General features: G+C 38.3%; 1 protein-coding gene across 1 annotated transcript; it reads left to right on the forward strand.

The window, feature by feature from the left end:
• The first annotated feature begins 211 nt into the window (after window positions 1–211).
• TAAR8 (trace amine associated receptor 8) lies at window positions 212–3,042 on the forward strand. Its single transcript, XM_059399159.1, is given in 3 exon segments — window positions 212–297; window positions 2,186–2,732; window positions 2,764–3,042. Coding segments are annotated over 3 exon segments (912 nt in total).
• The last annotated feature ends 17,705 nt before the right edge of the window (window positions 3,043–20,747 follow it).

Raw genomic sequence — 20,747 nt, forward strand, 5'->3', positions numbered from 1 at the left:
AAAGTCAGAAAGGATACATTTCTAACTTTCTGAAATTCTCTTAACTTCTTTTTGTTATTAAAAGGGGAGAAAGGACAGAATCTAAGGCAATACTTAAAAGCAGTTGCTCAATTATGAAGTTTGATTTTTTTTTTAAATTCTCAGAATTGAAAAACTTTGTAGCCCACCACAAGGAAGGGCAGAAAGACAGGAAGCACCAAACTCCAGAGCCATGACCATCAATCTTTCCCACCCTGATGTCCTGCAGCTTTGCTATGAGAGTGTGAATGGATCTTGCGTTAAAACTCCCTACTCACGATGCTAAGATTCTCAACAAGATCCTAGCAAACAGGATCCAACAGCACATTAAAAAAGATTATCCACCATGACCAGGTGGGATTCATCCCTGGGCTACAAGGATGGTTCAACATTTGCAAATAATCCATGTGATAGAACAAATTAATATGAGAAGAGGGAAGAACCATATGGTCTTCTCAATTGATGCAGAAAAGCATTTGACAAAATCCAGCATCTGTTGCTGATTAAAACGCTTCAAAGTATAGGGATAGAGGGAACATTCCTGAACTTCATAAAATCTATCTATGAAAGACCCACAGCAAATATCATCCTCAATGGGAAAAAGCTTGCAGCCTTCCCGTTGAGATCAGGAACACGACAAGGATGCCCACTCTGACCACTCTTGTTCAATATAGTATTAGAAGTCCTAGCAATAGCAATCAGACAACAAAGAGAAATAAAATGTATCCAAATTGGCAATGAAGAAGTCAAAGTCTCTCTCTTCGCAGATGACATGATTCTTTATATGGAAAACCCAAAAGATTCCACCCCCAAACTACTGGAACTCATACAGCAATTCAGCAACGTGGCAGGATACAAAGTCAATGTACAGAAACCAGTGGCTTTCTTATACACTAACAATGAAAATACAGAAAGGGAAATTAGAGAATTGATTCCATTTACTATAGCACCAAGAACCATAAGATACCTGGGAATAAACCTAACCAAAGAGGTAAAGGATTTGTACTCGAGGAACTACAGAACACTCATGAAAGAAATTGAAGAAGACACAAAAAGATGGAAGACCATTCCATGCTCTTGGATCAGAAGAATAAACATTGTTAAAATGTCTACACTGCCTAGAGCAATCTATACTTTTAATGCCATTCTGATCAAAATTCCACCAGTATTTTTCAACAAGCTGGAGCAAATAATCCTAAAATTTGTATGGAATCAGAAGAGACCCCGAGTTGCTAAGGAAATGTTGAAAAACAAAAATAAAACTGGCGGCATCACATTACCTGATTTCAAGCTTTACTACAAAGCTGTGATCACCAAGACATTGTGGTACTGGCATAAAAAAAGACACATAGACATAGACCAATGGAACAGAGTAGAGAGCCCAGATAAGGACCCTCAACTCTATGGGCAAATAATCTTTGACAAAACAGGAAAAAATATACAGTGGAAAAAAGTCTCTTCAATAAATGGTGCTGGGAAAACTGGACAGCTATATGTAGAAGAATGAAACTCGACCATTCTCTTACCCCATATCATTAATATTTTGATCGGGATGGCGTTTAAAGTCTAGATTGCTCTGGGCAGCATAGACACTTTAACAATGTTTATTCTTCTGATCCATGAGCTTGGAATATTTTTCCATCTCTTTGTGTCTTCTTTGATTTCTTTCATGAGTGCTCTGTAGTTTCTAGAGTATAGATCCTTTACCACTTTGGTTAGGTTTATTCCAAGGTATCTTATAGCTTTTGGTGCTGTTGTAAATGGAATTGATTCCCTAGTTTCTCTTTCTACAGTTACATTGTTAGTGTATAGGAAAGCAACTGATTTCTGTGTATTGATTTTGTATCCTGCCACATTACTGAATTATTATATGAGTTCTATTAATTTGGGGGTAGAGTCTTTTGGGTTTTCCACATAAAGCATCATGTCATCTGTGAAGAGAGTGTTTGACTTTTTCTTTGCCAATTTGAACACATCTTATTCTTGCTGTTGCTAGGACTTCTAGTATTGTGTTGAACAATAGTGGTGAGAGTGAGCATCCTTGTCATGTTCCTGATCTTAAGGAAAAGTTCTCAGGTTTTCCCCATTGAGAATGATATTCCATGTGGGTTTTTCATAGATGGATTTTATGAAATTGAGGAATGTTCCCTTTATCCCTCTACTCACTCGGATCCAGGGTGATTCTGTACTCAGCGCCTGGCTTAGCCTCTTTGCTGGCTGTGTTTGGAAACCTCCTGGTGATGACTTCAGTTTTGCATTTCAAGGAGCTGCACTCTCCTGCCAATTTCTTGATCACCTCTCTGTACTCTTCTCTCTTCCACTTGTGCTTCATCTCCATCGACAGGTACATTGCTGTTACTGACCCTCTGGTCTACCCCAGCAAGTTCACGCTGTCTGTGTCGGGGATGTGCGTCAGCGTCTCCTGGATCCTGCTCATTGTATGCAGCGAGGCTGTGTTCTACACAGGTGTCAATGATGATGGGATGGAGGAATTAGTAAGTGCTCTCAACTGTGTAGGTGGTTGTCAAATTGTTGTAAATCAAGACTGGGTTTTGATATATTTTCTGTTATTCTTCATACCCACCCTCGTAATGATAATTCTTTACTGTAAGATTTTTCTAATAGCTAAACACCAAGCTATAAAAATTGAAAATACTGGTAGCAAAGCAGAGTCATCCTCAGACAGTTACAAATCCAGAGAGAGATAAAAGAGAGTTAAAAAACTCAGAGAGTTCCAAATCCAAGAGAGAGAGAAAAGCTGCTAAGACCCTGGGTATCACGGTGATAGCATTTATGATTTCATGGTTACCGTATACAATTGATACGCTAGTTGATGCCTATATGGGCTTCATAACACCTGCCTATATTTATGAGATCTGCTGTTGGGGTGCTTATTATAACTCAGCCATGAACCCTCTGATTTATGCTTTATTTTATCCTTGGTATAGAAAAGCCATAAAAATTATTTTAAGTGAGGAGTTTTTAAAGGATAGTTCATCAACCATTAGATTATTTGCAGAATAAACATAAACACTAAGTTGAAAATTTAAACATATTTTACAAATTATAAATACACGACAAAATTAGATATAAAAAATTAACAAAGCATTTCAAGAATGGAGAAATATGTTGTGTTTTTCAAATTAGCCAGAAACCAAATCACAAGAAGTTGCCTCCATTAAATCAGTGCAAAAGATATTTACTGAACTAAATGGTAAATAATGAAGTGGTTTACACTGTAATCTGTCTGAGTGGTCTGTACACGTCCTTTCCATATGCACTTTTTCTTCCACTTTCATGGAATCTGCAATCTCATTTTTTGTGTGATATCTCTAATCATTTTCTCATTTATGGTCAACTTTCATTTATCTTCAAATGGTCTTTTTCCCCTTGTCTTTTGCAACATTCTACTAGTTTACTAAGGCTATCATAACAAAGTACCACAGACTAGGTAGCTTAAACAACAAAAATTTATTTGGTTTCTTGTGAGTTTGGAGGCTAAAATTCCAAAATCAAGGTGTCAGCAGGGTGGGTTTCTTCTGAAGACCCCCTTCTTCAGCTTCCAGGTGGCCAGTTTCTCTCTGCATTATCACATGGCTTATGCCATGGGTATGTGTGTCTGTGTCCTAATCTCCTCTTCTTATAAGACCACCAAACATATCGGGTTGGGGATCACTCTTAAAAACTCACTTTAACTTAATTACCTTTCAAAAGGTTTTATCTCAATATATGGTTACATTCTAAAGTACTAGGAGTTAGGACTTCAACAGAAGAATTTGGGGGACACCATTCAGCCCATAACAGGCAGAAGACAAGGATTGGTGACACTCCCCAAGGGTCTGTTTTTGATGCGCATATTTGATACTGCTGTACCTTCCAGCAGCTTTTGGAACAGCAGGTAAGAATTTCCTGTTTAATGGCTGGACAGAATCTTGGAATGTCCACCTGTCATATTGTGGGATCAGTCATTGAGCCTTGGAATCATGTATTCACTACAGACATTGCCCAGAAGTGGAAAATTGCAAGTGGAAAAAACGTGCCACAAAAAAGTTGGCACAATGATCATTTGCATGGGTATCTGCAAATGAAAGAATGATCAATTATCGGGGTGCCTGTGTGGCTCAGTCGGTTAAGTATCTGACTGCTGGTTTCAGCTCAAGTCATGATCCTATGGTCATGAGATTGAGCCTTGCATAGGGCTCTGTGTTCAGCGCGGAGTCTGCTTCAGATCCTTGCCCCACCTTAAGCTCTCTTGCTCCAAATCAATCAATAAAGTCTCTTTAAAAATAGAATAGTCAATTATTACTAGCTGTGATACCAACTTTCCTCACCTGAATATACTGCGTGTTTCACTTCCCTGGAATGCTGTGGGGTCAAAAAGTGTATGCAGATACTGCAAAAACTTCTATTAAAAAGAATATCAAAAAATGATGCTACAGTTTTACATTTTGCTGTCTGGAATATTTGACATTGTTAATACAATAAAAGTTTTTTGGAATGTATATCCCGAGTATTTTGTACAATGAATCTAAGTTGTAATAGGTTATGGGTCTATAAACCTTATTTATTTTCTTTTTGATTTGTCTATTGAGTCACTCGATTAAAGTGATTGAAATATTTTTTTCTCATTGGTTTTCACTGAGATTTTTTATTGTTTTCAAGCAAATATTGGACATAAATTATATGTAAGTACCTGTGTTAGGAAGAACTGACAATAACAAATGTGTTCTATATAGTATTCTCCTCAAGGAATGTAATTTTATAGACAATATGGGCAACACATTTTAAATGATATTATTGAGAACCAGAAAAGTGTCATAGATGCTAAATCCTATGAGCAGAGGACCAATTGTCACTGTCACAAGGCTGTTCCTTGGCATTGGGCATTTCTAAAACATTGTTTTCTTACTGACATGTGGTCTCATGCCTGAAGGGTTAAAAATTATTAAAGACTTTATTTTTTTAGAAGGGGTTTTTGAGGAGTCTTCAAGCATTAAGCTTGCATAGGCAGACAGGGGGAACTTTTCTTTGACAGGAGGGTTAATTTCCATGCCAATGGGGCTCAATCCCAGGACCCTGAGGTCATGACCTGAGCTGATATCAAGAGTTGGTTGCTTAATGGACTGAGCCACACTGGTGTCCCTGCCCTGTTACTTTCAATGCTCATTTTCTTCTTCCTATTCTCTAACTATGCCATTTGTTCTTGATCTTTCCCTAGGCTCTGGTTTTCTTGGCTGTCATTTTAATATCTGCTTTTGCTGGAATTATTTTCTGCAATCTTCTCAGATTCTCTGCTTCATGCTCTTGCAAGGAGTTTAGTTCCTCTTGTTCACCAGTGTTCTTCCAAAAGCAAAGGAATCAGAAGTCAAATTCAGATCTGGCACAAGATCAAGATTTAATGTTTAGAGGACATTCTCTCTCTCTCTCTCTTTTTTAAAAATTAACATATAATGTATTATTAGCCCCAGGGGTACAGGTATGGTAGTCATCAGACTTACACACTTCACAGCACTCACCACAGCATATACCCTCCCCAATGTCCATAACCCAACTACCCTCTCCCTACCAGTCTCCCTCTGGCAACCCTCAGTTTGTTTTGTGAGATTAAGAGTCTCTTATGGGGGAAAAAAAAAAAAAAAGGCACCTGGGTGGCTCAGTGGGTTAAAGCCTCTGCTTTCAGCTCAGGTCATGATCCCAGGAACCTGGGATCAAGCCCCACATCAGGCTCTCTGCTCAGCAGGAAGCCTGCTTCTCTTCCCCTCTCTCTCTCTGCCTGCCTCTCTACCTACTTGTGATCTCTTTCTGTCAAATAAATAAATAAAATCTTAAAAAAAAAAAAAAAGAGTCTCATGGTTTGTCTCCCTCCCGAGCCCATCTTGTTTTATTTTTTCCTTCCCTACCCCTTAAACCCCCCACTTCACCTCTCAACTTCCTCATATCAGGGAGATCATATGATAATTGTCTTTCTCTGATTGACTTATTTCACTCCGCATAATACCCTCTAGTTCCATTCATGTCGTCACAAATGGCAAGATTTCATTTCTTTTGATGGCTGCATAGTATTTCATTGTGTATATATACCACTTCTTCTTTATCCATTCATCTGCTGATGGACATTTAGGTTCTTTCCATAGTTTGGCTATTGTGGATGTTGATTCTATAAACATTTGGGTGCATGTGCCCCTATGGATCACTACATTTGTATCTTTAGTGTAAATACCCAGAAGTGTGATTGCTGGATCGTAGGGTAGCTCTATTTTCAACTTTTTGAGGAACCTCCATGCTGTTTTCCAGAGTGGCTGCACCAGCTTGCATTCCCACCAACAGTGTAAGAGGGTTCCTATTCCTCTGCATTCCCTCAGCATCTGTCTTTCCCTGACTTGTTAATTTTAGCCATTCTGACTGGTGTGAGGTGGTATCTCATTGTGGTCTTGATTTGTATTTCCCTAATCCTGAGTGATATCGATCACTTTTCATGTGTCTTTTGGCCATCTGGATGTCTTCTTTGCAGAAATGTCTGTTTATGTTCTCTTCCCATTTCTTGATTGGATTATTTGTTCTTTGGGTGTTGAGTTTGATAAGTTCTTTATAGATTTTGAACACTAGCCCTTTACCTGATATGTCGTTTGCAAATATCTTCTCCCATTCTGTCAGTTGTCTTTTGGTTTTGTTGACTGTTCCTTTTGCTGTGCAAAAGCTTTTGATCTTGATAAAGCCCCGGTAGTTTTTTGTTTTGTTTTTTTTGCCTTTGTTTCCCTTGCCTTTGGTGATGTTTCTAGGAAGAAGTTGCTGCGGCTGAAGTCAAAGAGGTTGTTGCCTCTGTTCTCCTCAAGGATTTTGATGGATTCCTTTCTCACATCGAGGTCTTTCATCCATTTGGAGTGTATTTTTGTGTTTGGTGTAAGAAAATGATCCAGTTTCATTTTTCTGCATGTGGCTGGCCAATTTTCCCAACACCATTTGTTGAAGAGACTGTCTTTTTGCCATTGGACATTCTTTCCTGCTTTGTCAAAGATTAGTTGACCATAGAGTTGAGGGTCTATTTCTGGGCTCTCTATTCTGTTCCACTGATCTATGTGTCTGTTTTTGTGCCAGCACCATACTGTCTTCATGATGACAGCTTTGTAATAGAGCTTGAAGTCTGGAATTGTGATGCCACCAACTTTGGTTTTCTTTTTCAATATTTAGAGGACATTCTCTTATAGTGATACATTCATACAACAAAGTGATACATTCACCACAATAATTATCTCTTCAACATAATTACTTTCATGTAGTATGTCCCTTCACTTCTTCAGCATGATGTGGGAATAATAAGTTGCCTGTCATGGCATGTTATAAATATCATCTAATACTGTCACTGTTGATTATAATGCAAACTTAGAATGTCACATATTCATGGGGGAAGATGATATATTCAATAAATGGTCTTTAAACTTCTGGGTATCTATTTGGGGAAAAAATGTTCTGATTCTCTCTCTTCCCCTACACAACACATGTGCGCTTACATACATATTGTTCAGGAGAGATTTTTTTTTTTCAGGTGCGATCTTAGTGTAAAATATAAAGCCATGAAGTTTTAGAAGAAAATATTGGAGAACATTTTCATAGTTTCTCATGGAAAATGTTGGAAAATTAACTAAATTTAATATTTCTAATATATTTCATAATAAAAAATTAAAATCTAAAAAAGATAAACTTGAAAAAACTCTTTAGAATATTTATTCTCTTCTAATTGGTTTAGTTGAAAATGGAGAAGAAAAAAACATTTTTTGTTTGTTTTTTTTTAATTTTTTGTTTTCCGCAGTACTTGAGTCTCAAAAGTCTCGGCCTTGTTAGAAAGGAAAAAAAGCTTATAGTGAACAGATTTGAAGTGAGTGCAATAGAAAAATCTTTCCTGTATCCCAGAACAAGAGTAAAAAAGATAACTGGAGTACAAAAATAAGTGAGAAAGCTGTGAAGGTCTATGAGGGAGGAGAACCCCATTTCTCCCCAGATACTGTCTGGTTTGAGGGAAGGACTAATAACTGATATGCCAATGCAGTTGGTTGAATAAAAGTCCCACAAACAGACCCAAGTCTAAATCTTAGAACCTATAAATATTAAAAATTATTTGGAGTACAATGGTCTTTGAAGATGTTTAAGACTCTTAAGATGGTGAGATTTTCTGGGATCATCCGGGTGGGCCCCAAATGCCATACTGAGTATTCTTACAGGAAAGAGGCACAGAGAGATGACATACACAGAGGAGAAGGCAGTGTGATCACACAGGCAGAGATTGAAGGGATGGGGCCAGAAGCCAAAGCATGCTGGCAGCCAGCAGAAGCAGTGGGAGGCTAGGATGAATTCTCTGAGACCCTTCTGAGGTAGTGAAGCCCTGCTAACACTTTGATTTTGGATTTCATACTTTTGGCCTCCAGAACTCTGCAGGTATCAATTTCTGTCATTTTAAGCCACCAAGTGAGTGCTGATTTGTTAACGCAGCAACAGAAATTAATAAGAAGATCCAAGTGCAGGCAAAGCTCTTTCTCCTTTCCCTGGATAGAACTCAGTGGGCATGAAGATCACAGAGCAGAGATGACAGCATAGGTTTTCTGAGCCCATAGCCTGAGACATCCTCACAGAGCACCTCGCTCTGCATGGGACAAAAAACAGTTAAAGATTCTTAGCCCCTGAAGGTGCCATGGAGTCATGACGGTCCAAGAAACCCCACCAAATGTTCCATGGCCCCTGATGCCAGAGTATAGCTGAACTCTTCAGAGAAGCATGTTGGAATTGGCTGATAAGCGCTAAAGGAACCTTACCTGCAGGTACAAGAGATGACTGCTCTGTGACAGGACTGGACCAAAGTCCAGAGAACAGGCAGGACATCTCACTGAGGGTGAATGGTCACCCAGATCAGATCTCTAATCCACAGAGCCCAGTTAACTCAGAGGGGAAGGTAGAGAAAATCCAGATGGATGGAGAGGAATTTCCCATTATCTGTAGGTCAGGGACATGACCCAGACATCAAGTTCCTTAATAGCTGTAGAGCATAGAGGAACAGCACACAAGATCTGGAGCTAAATTTCTGGGATGCCAATCCCCAGTTCACTGTTCACTGCACCTTAACCCTGGGGCAAGTGACTAACTTTTAGGGTTTCAGTCAAATAGGAATAATGATCATATGGGCTTCATGGGATTTTCTGTGTGTGACTATTTAAGAACTTCCTACATGTGAAAAACCTAGATAGAGCAGGTGTTCAAAAGCTGTTTGCTACCATTAAAATAGCAGTTGCCTTAACAATAAAGTAACACGTTTTGCACACCATAATCTGTGCCTTGTGACTCATTGAAGGTACCCGTGGGTCTTCCTAGAATTTCTATCATGTTTTAGGAAGCATTTCTGTATCATAGACTATTAAAAGCCATAAGATAAGAGCTGTGACCCAAATTCTGAGAAAGATGTAAAATAGTTATTGAAATGTACAAAGCTGTGTACAATTTTTGAAAGTTTTCCCTGTTCTTGACCTTAGTACCTTCCTTCATCCTTCTAAACCTGGCCCTAAATTTATATTCTCAGTGAATTCTATTTATTCATCTTACTTATATTATTTGTTGATATTGTTTCTCACTTTACACTTTTTAATTGTGTTAATTTTAGCTTTAAGCACTGTGAATTATGTTGTTTTAGGTCTGTATCTCATATTAACATGGAAACCCCCCTAAGAGAAGAATATATTTTGTGTGTATTCTTGTATGTTGAAGACCTGCACAAATAGGTGCTTAATAAACAAACAAACATAAATAATGCATACATGAATGATCAGACTGCAGGCAGATCTATAGAGATTTTATGGCCCCTGAATCTTTTACTAAAGCGTCTATGGCTTTTTACTTATTTTGAAGAGAATACTCTCAAATATCATTATTGAGTATAGCCTATCCATATATCCTTGTCTACATATACTATGTAATAGGCCCTTTTTGTCTAGACCTCTCTAGGTACAAGAGATCTTATTTTTTTAGCTGGCTAAGAATTTTTTTTTTTAGTAATGAATAAATTTTAAAATTTATCAAATGCCTTTCTTCATTTCATCAGATGATTGTAAAATTTTAATCTTTTACAAATTTGAGTTGCAATAATTGATTTTCTAATTTAAAGCAAACATTCATTCTTGGTATAGACTCTAATCATGGTATATTATCCTTTTATATTTGGGTTTAGTTTTTGAAAGTTTGTTTAGGGTTTTTGCATCTTTGTTTATAAATGAGGGCATTTTTACCTTTCTCCTTTTTGAAATCATCTATGTAGGTTTTGGTATAGAAGCTACATCAAAATACAAATCTCAAGTGGAAATAATTAATTCTCCTCCTGTTCATACTATTTACTACAGAGATTCTATTTCAGATGATTTGGGGTATGGCATTTGCCGTGTTTCCTAGGGATTTTACCATTAGTCCTCAGACCATCTAGGGGTAGGTGAAGGTCAGTAACAGCAATGCTCCTGTCGATGGAGAGGAAGCACAAGTGGAAGAGAGAAGAATAAACAAATGCCACATCGCAGCATGTGTGGAAGGGACAGAAACTTGGCCCAAAGTACCAGCAGCTCTGCACAGACCTGACCTCACTGAAGGGTGTGACGGTCACCCCACCCGGAAGTCAGCAGAGGCCAGAGAGGCGAGGAGAACCTTGGTTTGAAATGCAGGATGGAAATCAGCACCAGGAGGTTTCCAAACACAGCCAGCAGCCCAGAGCCAAACAGCCATCAGGCAGGGTCCTGGTGAACAGGGACTTTCAGGCAGGGTGGAGTCATGTTCTGGTTGCAGAGCAGCTGCTCTGCAGGGGGAGATGAGTCGTTATTCACGGTGCTTGTAGAGACTTCTGTCCTTCTTGATTTTCACAAAGGATGTAGGATTCTAATTTTTAATACTCCTGAGGAGAAAAACATAAATACACCAGGAGTCTGAAGAAATGATCAAATATTATTACTAATGTTTTTTCTGTTTTCCATTTATTATTACAAATCCCAAATGTATTCTATAACAAAATAAACTTGAACAAAAATTATATTGTATAAGATTACTGGGGGTTAATTTCAAATAACCAATGCATGATTCCTTTAAAATTTGACAAAATTCCATTTTAGTCATAAATAAATGTTTTTATTTTTACCTCTTGTGTTCCTCTTCACAACAGCCTCAGATATGGGATCATATCTTAGGGATCACCTCCCCTTTATCTTTATGTTGTCTGACCTGTATTACTGACTAAGACATAAATTAATGCGAACATTGGGAGAATCCCTGCACGGAATCCTGTAGTGTAAGGTGTGAACTTGAAATATTATTTTCAACAGTGATTATTAGGAAAAGGTATTCTACAAAACAACCCTCTACATTAAATTTGCTTAGCCATTGTTTCCTGGGTCAAAGATTTCTTTTTTCTTAGACTTGAGTGTTTCCCCTATTCTCAGTCCTGGTGAAGACACCTCACTGGCTTTTTGTACAGAAGTTCAATAGGGTGTAAACAGTGAAAGCTAATACTTGGCTTTTCCCTCTCTTTTGCCTCTGCACTGGCTACCAGCAAACAGAAATAGGAACATACACTAAGGATGGTTTGAGATTGGTGAAATACATTGAGATTGGTGAAATACACAGGCACTAAAAGACAACATGCTATTTCGGACACCAGCATTTCTGAAGTGGTGTGACTGTCAGTGCTGGTAGGAAGGAGGTCAGTTCTCCTCTCAGCCATTGTCTCTGGAAAGAGATCAGAGATGCCTCTCTGGCCACATAAGAAATGGGCTGTGAGTCCCCTGACGACACTCATTTGTGGGTCTAGCTGATAGAATTTCTGTGTGCAGTGCTGCTCAAAGAATTCTGATAAGGAATAATGAACAGAAAGCTGGGAAATGGGAACACGATTCCTGAGTCATTTCCCAGCCCTGAAATGTTGAACATTGCAGAGCAACGAACAGCAAGGTTCAAACTTCTCAAAGGTCCAAGAGTCAACACTGCAGGGCTGTGATCTTGGACGTATGGGTGAATTTGTGCTTCAAGTTTTAAAGTGCCATAGGTATCATCATTAATCCATCTCGGCATCTGATTTCTCATTTAAAAAAAAAAAAAAAGGATTCTTTTTGGGTGCCTGGGTGGCTCAGTGTGTTGGGCCACTGCTTTTGGCTCGGGTCATGATCTCAGGGTTCTGGGACTGAGTCCCACATTGGGCTCTCTGCTCGGCGGGGAGCCTGCTTCCCTCTCTCTCTCTGCCTGCCTATCTGTCTACCTGTGATCTCTCTCTGTCAAATAAATAAATAAAATCTTTTAAAAAAATGGATTCTTTTTAATATTATTTCTAATATTTTCTGAGAATCTGCATTTTATAAGTAATGATAATTGCTTACATAGGCAAAAGTGTAGGCCAGAACATTCTTGCTTCAGCACTGCTGACATTTGAGATCAGATAACCCTGATGTGGGGATCTGTTGTCTGCCTTGAAGGGTGTTTAACAGCCTCACCGCTACTAGATGCTGGTAGATGTCAGTAAAATTTCCCCAACTGCGTGAACCAAAAACGTCTCCAGACATTGACAAATGTCTTCTGGAGGAGAAAGGCTCAATGACCTACCCATTGAAAACCAATTTTCTCTGGGGAGGGTGGGGGAAGTATCATATGATACTCGCCACTTAGGATAAAGAAATAACTTTATATCTTCCTCTATTACTCTGAGGTTAATTAATTAATTAATTAATCCATTCAATATGTATTTATTGAGTGCCAGGAGCTGGGTACAAAGAAATGAATAAAAAACCTGGGTACACTTGATCTCTATCATGAGGTTTGAAGTCTTGAGAGGGAAACAAATCTTAAGCAAGTAAACAAAGAAATAGATACATGAATACAAATGAAAAGTATCTAAAAAAAAAAGACGATAACTTATGCAGAGAGCACTGAGGCAGGCAGGTGTAGACAAAGTGGTTCCTTCAAACAGGGTAAGACAAAAACAGTTCAAATATTTGTAGAATTTTAATATGATATATATGAGGAAACAGAAAGTAAGAATGGGGTGGAACAATAGCTGGGGTTTTAGACTTAAATAGTCTGAGGGTGACTTAATGAGAGAGAAATATTATGCCCAAAAAAGAAAGGCAGAGAGGAGAAAGAGAGAGAGAGAGAGAAAGAGAGACAGAGTGATGAAAGCCTGCTGTGGTCTGGAAACAGGAATGGGTGGAAGACCGGGAGCTTGTTCTAGGAAGAACTTGGACACAATCCACTTCTCTATAAATGAGCTTTTAAAACAAAGATCTAGACAGCTTCCATTTTTCTACCAGTGTTAATTTCCAATTATTCTATCTTAGCTAATTCTTAAGATATTTATTTAGGATTTATATTCTTTCCCTTTTTCACGTGTCTCCTACAACTTTCAGGGCCCAATGTGGGAGAGGTTTAAAAAATGCTTCCAAAACCCACAGGATCAAAACAAATTGAGAGTGACACGTTTTTTTGAGCCAAGGCATAACAGAGGAAGATCTTAAACTAGGTGCCCAGCCCCACCCCTCCAGGTCTATTAGGTGGACCCAATCATCTCTAAAATATAACCAAGGGACCAGAGAACATCCCAAATCGATTCAAGTAATTAGAATTTATCTTTGGGAAAAAATAAGCTATCTAAACAATTGCATTACAGACTATCAGACTGAGGATTTCATATATTAATTGCAAAAAGTTTAATTAATTAGAGGTAGAGAAACAAGGACAACAAAGCAAAATTTTTTTGCATAGCTAGGGATTCCACTGCTCAGACTCAACCAAAAAATGAACACAATGTAGCAAAATATTTCATAGAAAAGAGGCAGGTAGAAAGGAATAGAAAGGAAATTGAAAATAGAACCTTGTTTCAAAGGCTAATCCCAATGGAGGAATGAGAAGGAACAATGAATATCATGGTCTAAGAATCCTAAATCTTGGATATGACACCCAGGCTCTGTGACCTTGGGCAAATTGTTTATATTTTCTGGATTTACTGTCAATGAGTAATATCCAAATATGCCTAGAGTAGATTATTGCAAATGGTCAACTATAGTTGTTGCTTGAACAACGTAAGTTTGAACTATACAGGTCTATTTATATGCAAATTTTTACAGTACAGTAATATAAATGTATTTTCCTTTTTCTTAGTGTTTTCTTAATAACATTTTCCTTTTTCTAACTTACCTTATTATAAGAATACAGTATATAATACATATACAAAACATGTTTTAATCAACTTTATGTTATTGGCAGGGCTTCCAGTCAACAGTAGGCTATAAGTACTTAAGTTTTGGAGATCAAAAGTTACACATGAGTTTTCGACTGTGCAAATGGTTGGCATCCCAAACCCCTATGTTGTTCAAAGGTCAACTGTCTTTGAGTGGAAAAATCAACAGATATCTGTTGATTCTCATGGAAGTTGAAGTGTCCCCTTTATCAAAATTTCTGGGACAAGATCCCCTGCAATCTTAGTTTGGAAACCTAAACAAACAATGGGTTTGTGCTTTTCTTTATTGAGAATGTAATCAGTAAATTTTTTTTAAAGATTTTATTTATTTATTTGACAGAGAGAGATCACAAGCAGGCAGAGAGGCAGGCAGAGAGAGAGAGGGGGAAGCAGGCTCCCCGCTGTGCTGAGAGCCCAATGTGGGGCTTGATCCCAGAACCCTGAGATCATGACCCAAGCTGAAGGCAGAGGCTTAGTCCACTGAGCCACCCAGGTGCCTCTGTAATCAGTGAATTTGAAGACACTTCTCTTTTTGTGTTGGCTGTTAAAAATGGCCAAATTTCTTGTTCCCATTAGCAAGCGTGTATGTGTGTGTGTGTGTGTGCATGCACATATGTATTTGTGATTGACATATATATTTTAGGTCCATTTATGCCTCCATTGATCACCCCCCCCCATTTCTGTGCTTCTTTCTTCTATTGCTTACAATTTTAGTTTACACTGTTTGCTTGAATTTTACGTTTCTCTGTAAGTTGCTTTAAATTTATTCTGGATCAAGGTATATAAATTCATAAACTAGAAACAATTATATTTCAAAACAAAACAAACTTTATTTATTTATGTATTTATTTATAAAAGAGTTAGTGCACAAGCAGGGAGAGCAGCAGGAAGAGGGAGAAACAGCCTCCCCACTGAGCTGGGAGCCGGACGCAGGACTTGATCCTAGGATCCCAGGATCATGACCTGAGCCAAAAGCAGATGCTTGAAAGACTGTGCCACCCAGGCATCCCCATAAATTATTTTTAACAATACTTTTTTGGTGTTAAAGAAAGCTACTTCCATTTATTCTATATCCACTTAAACAGAAAGTTTTTCTATATTTTGGTCTTTTGTGTAGAAGATACTCTTTAATCAAATTACTGACTTAGATTATATAAAATTGCAGATATTCTAATGCTATAAATTATTGAATAAATGTGACAGTTAACAAATAAGGTTTTTATGACATCAGTTAGTGTTAATCAGTCATTCAGGATATAGATCAAATTTCTCTGCCTGAAAACTGATCATCTAGACCCTCAACCATCATGGCCCAGCTGCTTATCTGTGAGAACCTCACAATAAAAGAGCTCTCATTCCCTTCTGTAATATGTTGAATTGTAATCCTCCAGCCCCACACACATACACACAAAAAGGTATTCCTCATTCTAGCCTCCAGAACCAGACCTTATTTGGAAAGAGTCTTTACAGACTTAGCTAAGACAAGTTCATCTCATAAGATGATGCTCTCATTACCTGAATGTGCCCTAAATCTAAGACCAGGGTCTTATAAGAGACACCAGAGGAGAGGGATGTCTGGGTGGCTCAGTTGGTTAAGCAACTGCCTTAGACATCAGGTCATGATCCTGGAGTCCCAGGATCGAGTCCCGCATTGGGCTCTCTGCTCGGCTGGGAGTCTGACCTTTCAGACTCTCTGACCTTTCCACTCTCACCCTTTCTCTGTCTCTTTCTCAAATAAATAAATAAAATAAAATAGACACCAGAGAAGAAATGGAGAAAGAATAGAAGACCATGTGAAGATGGAGACAGAGATTTGAGTATGCTGTTACAAGCCAGGAACACCCAGAGTCACCAAAGCCTGGAAAAGGCAGAGAAAGACTCTATCCTGGAGCTTTGGGAGGGAGCATGGTCATGTCAACACTTTGATTTCAGATTTCTGGCATCCAGGATTGTGAGAGAATACATTTTTTTCAGAGGATAAAACCAACAGTTTTGTGGGAATCTGTGATGGCAGCCCAAGGAAACTAAAACACTCTCCAAGGAAACTAAAACATTCTTCCATTCAGTGACAAAATGGTTGACAAAGAAGAAATTGGGGCAAAGGGCTGAGGAAAGAAAAATCAACATAATTTTTTTAAAAAATCTGATTTTCTTTGAAAGAAAATTGCAAGGAACAAGAACTATTATTCTCAGATATTTAACAGGCACTAACCTTATACATTAGGTATGAGTAAGCCCTTTTAAGAAAAGCAGACTTTATTTCTTACAGAAGTTTTGGGTATACAGAAATATTGACAGAGAGGTACAGAGATTTCCTACAGCCTCTCCCACATCCAGCTTATTTTGAAGCTGGACAAAAGACAGGGAGTTTCAGTCATGGAGATGAGAGAGAAGTTCAGGCCTGATTCCATACCTAACACTCTTTTCACTCTCCTCATTGCTCTGCTGAGCGCCCAGGTCCACCCACCAGAAAGTCCACTGAGGCCAGACAGGTGATGAGAAAATTCGCTGGGGAGTATACCTGCTTGAAATGAGGCCAGGAGGGAGGCCAGCACTGTGGAGAGCTTGTATTATCAATTTCACTCTTACTTTGATGAGATCTTTTGTTATTCTTCTAAGTGCCATTTGGGTTTTATTTCTGTTCTTCATGTCATTTCTTGAAAAGCAATAATAATGACAGTAAATGTGTTGGGCATAAGCCAAAGAGAGCCCATTTTCTATGACAAGAAAGCAGAGACCTAGAGAATCATTGCACAGGGCTGTGAAACGGAAATCTCTGAGAACAAATCCTGGCCATGTGATCTTAGAAAACTTACCTAACCTCTCCTGGCTTCAGATCACTCCTCTCTAAATATGGAAGCAATATTACTCACCATATGGAGCTGTAAGTAAAGATAAGGAAGGAAATGAACAATTTATGGTTAGAACTTAGTAGCATATAATAACCAATAATAAAAAATGACAGATAGGTGGGTAGAGTAACCATTAACAAAAATAATAAGAACAAGTACATGATTTTTCTTCCAACTTCAACTTCACGTCTAAGAAGTGATTAGAATCATTGGTGCTGGCATTTAAGCTGGGTGAGGAGGACAATGAAGAATCCCAGCATTTGAGAAGTGAGAAACTACTTGCAGTTGGTTTTCTAGAACAAGTGACCCTGAAAGGCAGGAGTCATTAATCAGATATACCAACTGGAGGGATTTCAGATTTTAGTAGAAGTCCAGATTCTGACGTTCCAAAAACTAGAACCCTGGAGGTTTGTGTCTAATTAATTTGGTGACAAACACTGACATGAGGTCATCATTTCATGTCTATTTCTTACCACTCTGTCTGAATATTCATGCTTTGGTGCAGAGAAGGATTGTGTTGATCACAAGTGCTTCACATGTCTATTCCAAATTTATAATGGATCGGCCTTTTCAAATTAAAAAAATCTGATTCTCAAGGGTTTCAGATAAGAGACTGACCCTATAGATGACAAGTCCTAGGCTAATACCCCGTGAATGAGAGACTGAGCTGGGGTGGAGGATTCCCAGGATCCGGGAGGTAGCTCGGCTCATGGTCCAGGGCATGGACTCTGGGTCCAGTCTGCCTCAGCGAGAATCCAACTCTCCTGAACTTCTCAGCCTCCTGAAGTCTCAGTATTCTCTGCTGTGAAATGGGGATACTAATATTACCTTGTTCACGGAGTTATTCTGAGGATGGTAGGAATGAATATTTCTAAAGCATTTAATAGAGCAAGTGTTCATGTTTTATGTACTGTGTATCTGGAGAGTAGTCCTGGGGAGTGTGACGGAGTGCTGGGGAGTAAAATTCACGTGAAAGAAGAGAGGAGACCCCTGGAGTCTGTGCTTGGCAGTACTCAGGAGGGCAGGGCTTATGCAATCCGACAACCTTAGGGTTTTAAGGAGGGTGGGGGGAGAATGCGATCATATCACGAGGGGGAATAAGGAAGATGCCTGCCTCATTCTCTGCCCAGTCACCAGGTAAAGGCCGGGTTTTAAAAGGTACAGGGAACCCACACAAAAGGAAATATGTGTCTAATGTTATTTCTCAATATTTATGCATTTTGGTATTATCTTGTTTGGAGACAGTCTAGGAACGGCACTAGATTGTGGCAAACCTCTCACTGGTCAGAAAAAAAATGAGAAAAATAAGGAAAGTGGGACACATGTCTCATGATGGAAAGTTTATTCAATTTACAGGACTGTCCTTTTATTGTTAGATTATATTCTCCTTCAACTTTTGATATTAAAACATACTCAAATGAAATTATGGCAAAGTACCTAAAGGTTGTCCCTGGTGCTGTTGCTGCTTTTTTAACCATGTCCTTGGTCGGCGGAGTTAAAATTTATCCATTAAATTGTTTAGTTCTGGGGTGCCTGGGTGACTCAGTGAGTTAAGCATCTGCCTTCAGCTCAAGTCATGATCTCAGGGTCCTGGGATTGAGTCCTACAAGCGGGTCTCTACTCAGCAGGGAGTCTGCTCCCCCCCACAACCCTGCCTGCCTCTCTGCCTACTTGTGATCGCTGTCTGTCAAATAAATAAATAAAATCTTAAAGGAAAAAAATTGTTTAGTTCCTCCAATTTTTAAGCTAATTTTATGATTTCTGATCCAAATTTCTAGAAACCATTATCTTGATCCATTAGTATTTTTAATAGCAAAGGTGTTATTTTCAGCAAGTAAGACTTTTATTATACCCTCAAAACAAACCTGGGCAGCATCTGGTCAACTCTAAGCTTATTAGAGAAGTGAAGTAAAAATGACTGATAATAAACCTAACATGATCCAATGGAAACACATGCCCAAGGAATCAAGCTTCTAGAGAAAGCAATATGAAATGTCTACTAAGAATAAGAAAAAGAATTATTTTGTTATTTTGCAATGTTTCTTTTTCTTTTCTTTCTTTCTTTCTTTTTCTTTTTTTTTTTTTTTTTTTTTTTTTTTTTTTTTTTTTTTTTTTTTTTTGCTGATTCTTTGAATGCTATTAGCAGAATCTAGGTTATTTTATACATTCGTATTTGAGGTTAGTCTAGAAAAAACAACTAGCCCAGAGCTTAGATGCCATGTAAACAGGACACTCCTCCTAAAGCCTCTAGAATTCTTGCACATGTATAAGTCTTCCTATCATGCTTATAAGGATATCTTGAGCAAAAGTATTTGCATCAGATAAAGAACATGGTTAAGCAGCAATCATGTTTTTCAGGAGTTATGTTTTCTAGCACCAAGGGCAGGACTTGGAGGCAAACTTTTGATTGTCTTGCATCATCCAAAGTTTTCAGTCTCTTATCTGCACTTGACAATTAGTTTGCAAGTTTTGAACTTCTCAGACATTCCTAAAAATAAAAGTTCATTAAGTAAACCATCTCTCCAGTGACTCAAAGTGTTAGACATTTCTCATTATCAGGGAAAAAGATGCATTAATGATCCTTGTGTCCTTCCAGTGCCCAAACCCAGACATTTGTTAATGAGAGGAAAGGGAGAAAAATGTTTTGTTCTTCGATTAGAAGCTAAAGATAACCAAACACAAATCAGAGTATTAAACCATAAATGAACAGCAGTTGGCATTGATAATACAATCAATATATGTAACTGACAGTCCAAGCAATGCGTGAAGTTACTTATAACTGAATCAGTTCTCATTTTGATTCACTGCCTAATTAATTTGTATTTAACACGTATCTCTTAGAAATGTGCATTAACTGCTTATGGAAAACTTTGGGGTGAGAAACAACATGAAATTAATTTTTCCCCAATCACAGTCTCTAAATGTGCTCCAGCAAATCTTGCTTCTTCATTCTTCCATTAGATCTGAGACATAGCTATACAATCACTCTTGAGTGTTAAAAGTTCAATTTTATTGAGTCAATTATCATATGGTTTCATTTATTTGTGGAGCATAACAAATAGCATGGAGGACAAGGGGAGTTAGAGAGGAGAAGGGAGTTGAGGGAAATTGGAAGGGGAGGTGAACCATGAGAGACTATGGACTCTGAAAAACAATCTGAGGGGTTTAAAGGGGCAGGGGGTGGGAGGTTGGGGGAACCAGATGGTGGGTATTGGAGAGGACACGGACTGCATGGAGCACTGGGTGTGATGCAAAAACAATGAATACTGTTACGATGAAAATGTTTTTTAAAAAGTTCAATTTTATTGAATTCAGTCTTAAAAATTCAATAATTCTGTTTTAAAACTCATGTTTAAAACTATAAGCTACATCTAACTGAGTATCCCTGACCTCATCATTTCTAGTGCTAACCAAGTCTGGACTTAAAAATCCTGTTTTTAGAGATGGGGCGTATCTGATTTTTCATTCTTGACTCCATCTTCCTTTTCTGCTCTATGCCCTAGGGAGCAGTAGAGAACAGAAGAAAGGAGCACAATAGTTTTCTACTGAATTTAGTCTCCTCACAACCTTTGCTTAATGTCATGACCCCTGTGTTGCCATCAAATACTGTCTCTCTTCTGCAGTGCATATGTGGGTCT

Source organism: Mustela nigripes, chromosome 5 (assembly GCF_022355385.1).
Source record: "Mustela nigripes isolate SB6536 chromosome 5, MUSNIG.SB6536, whole genome shotgun sequence".
Classification (NCBI taxonomy): Eukaryota; Metazoa; Chordata; class Mammalia; order Carnivora; family Mustelidae; genus Mustela; species Mustela nigripes.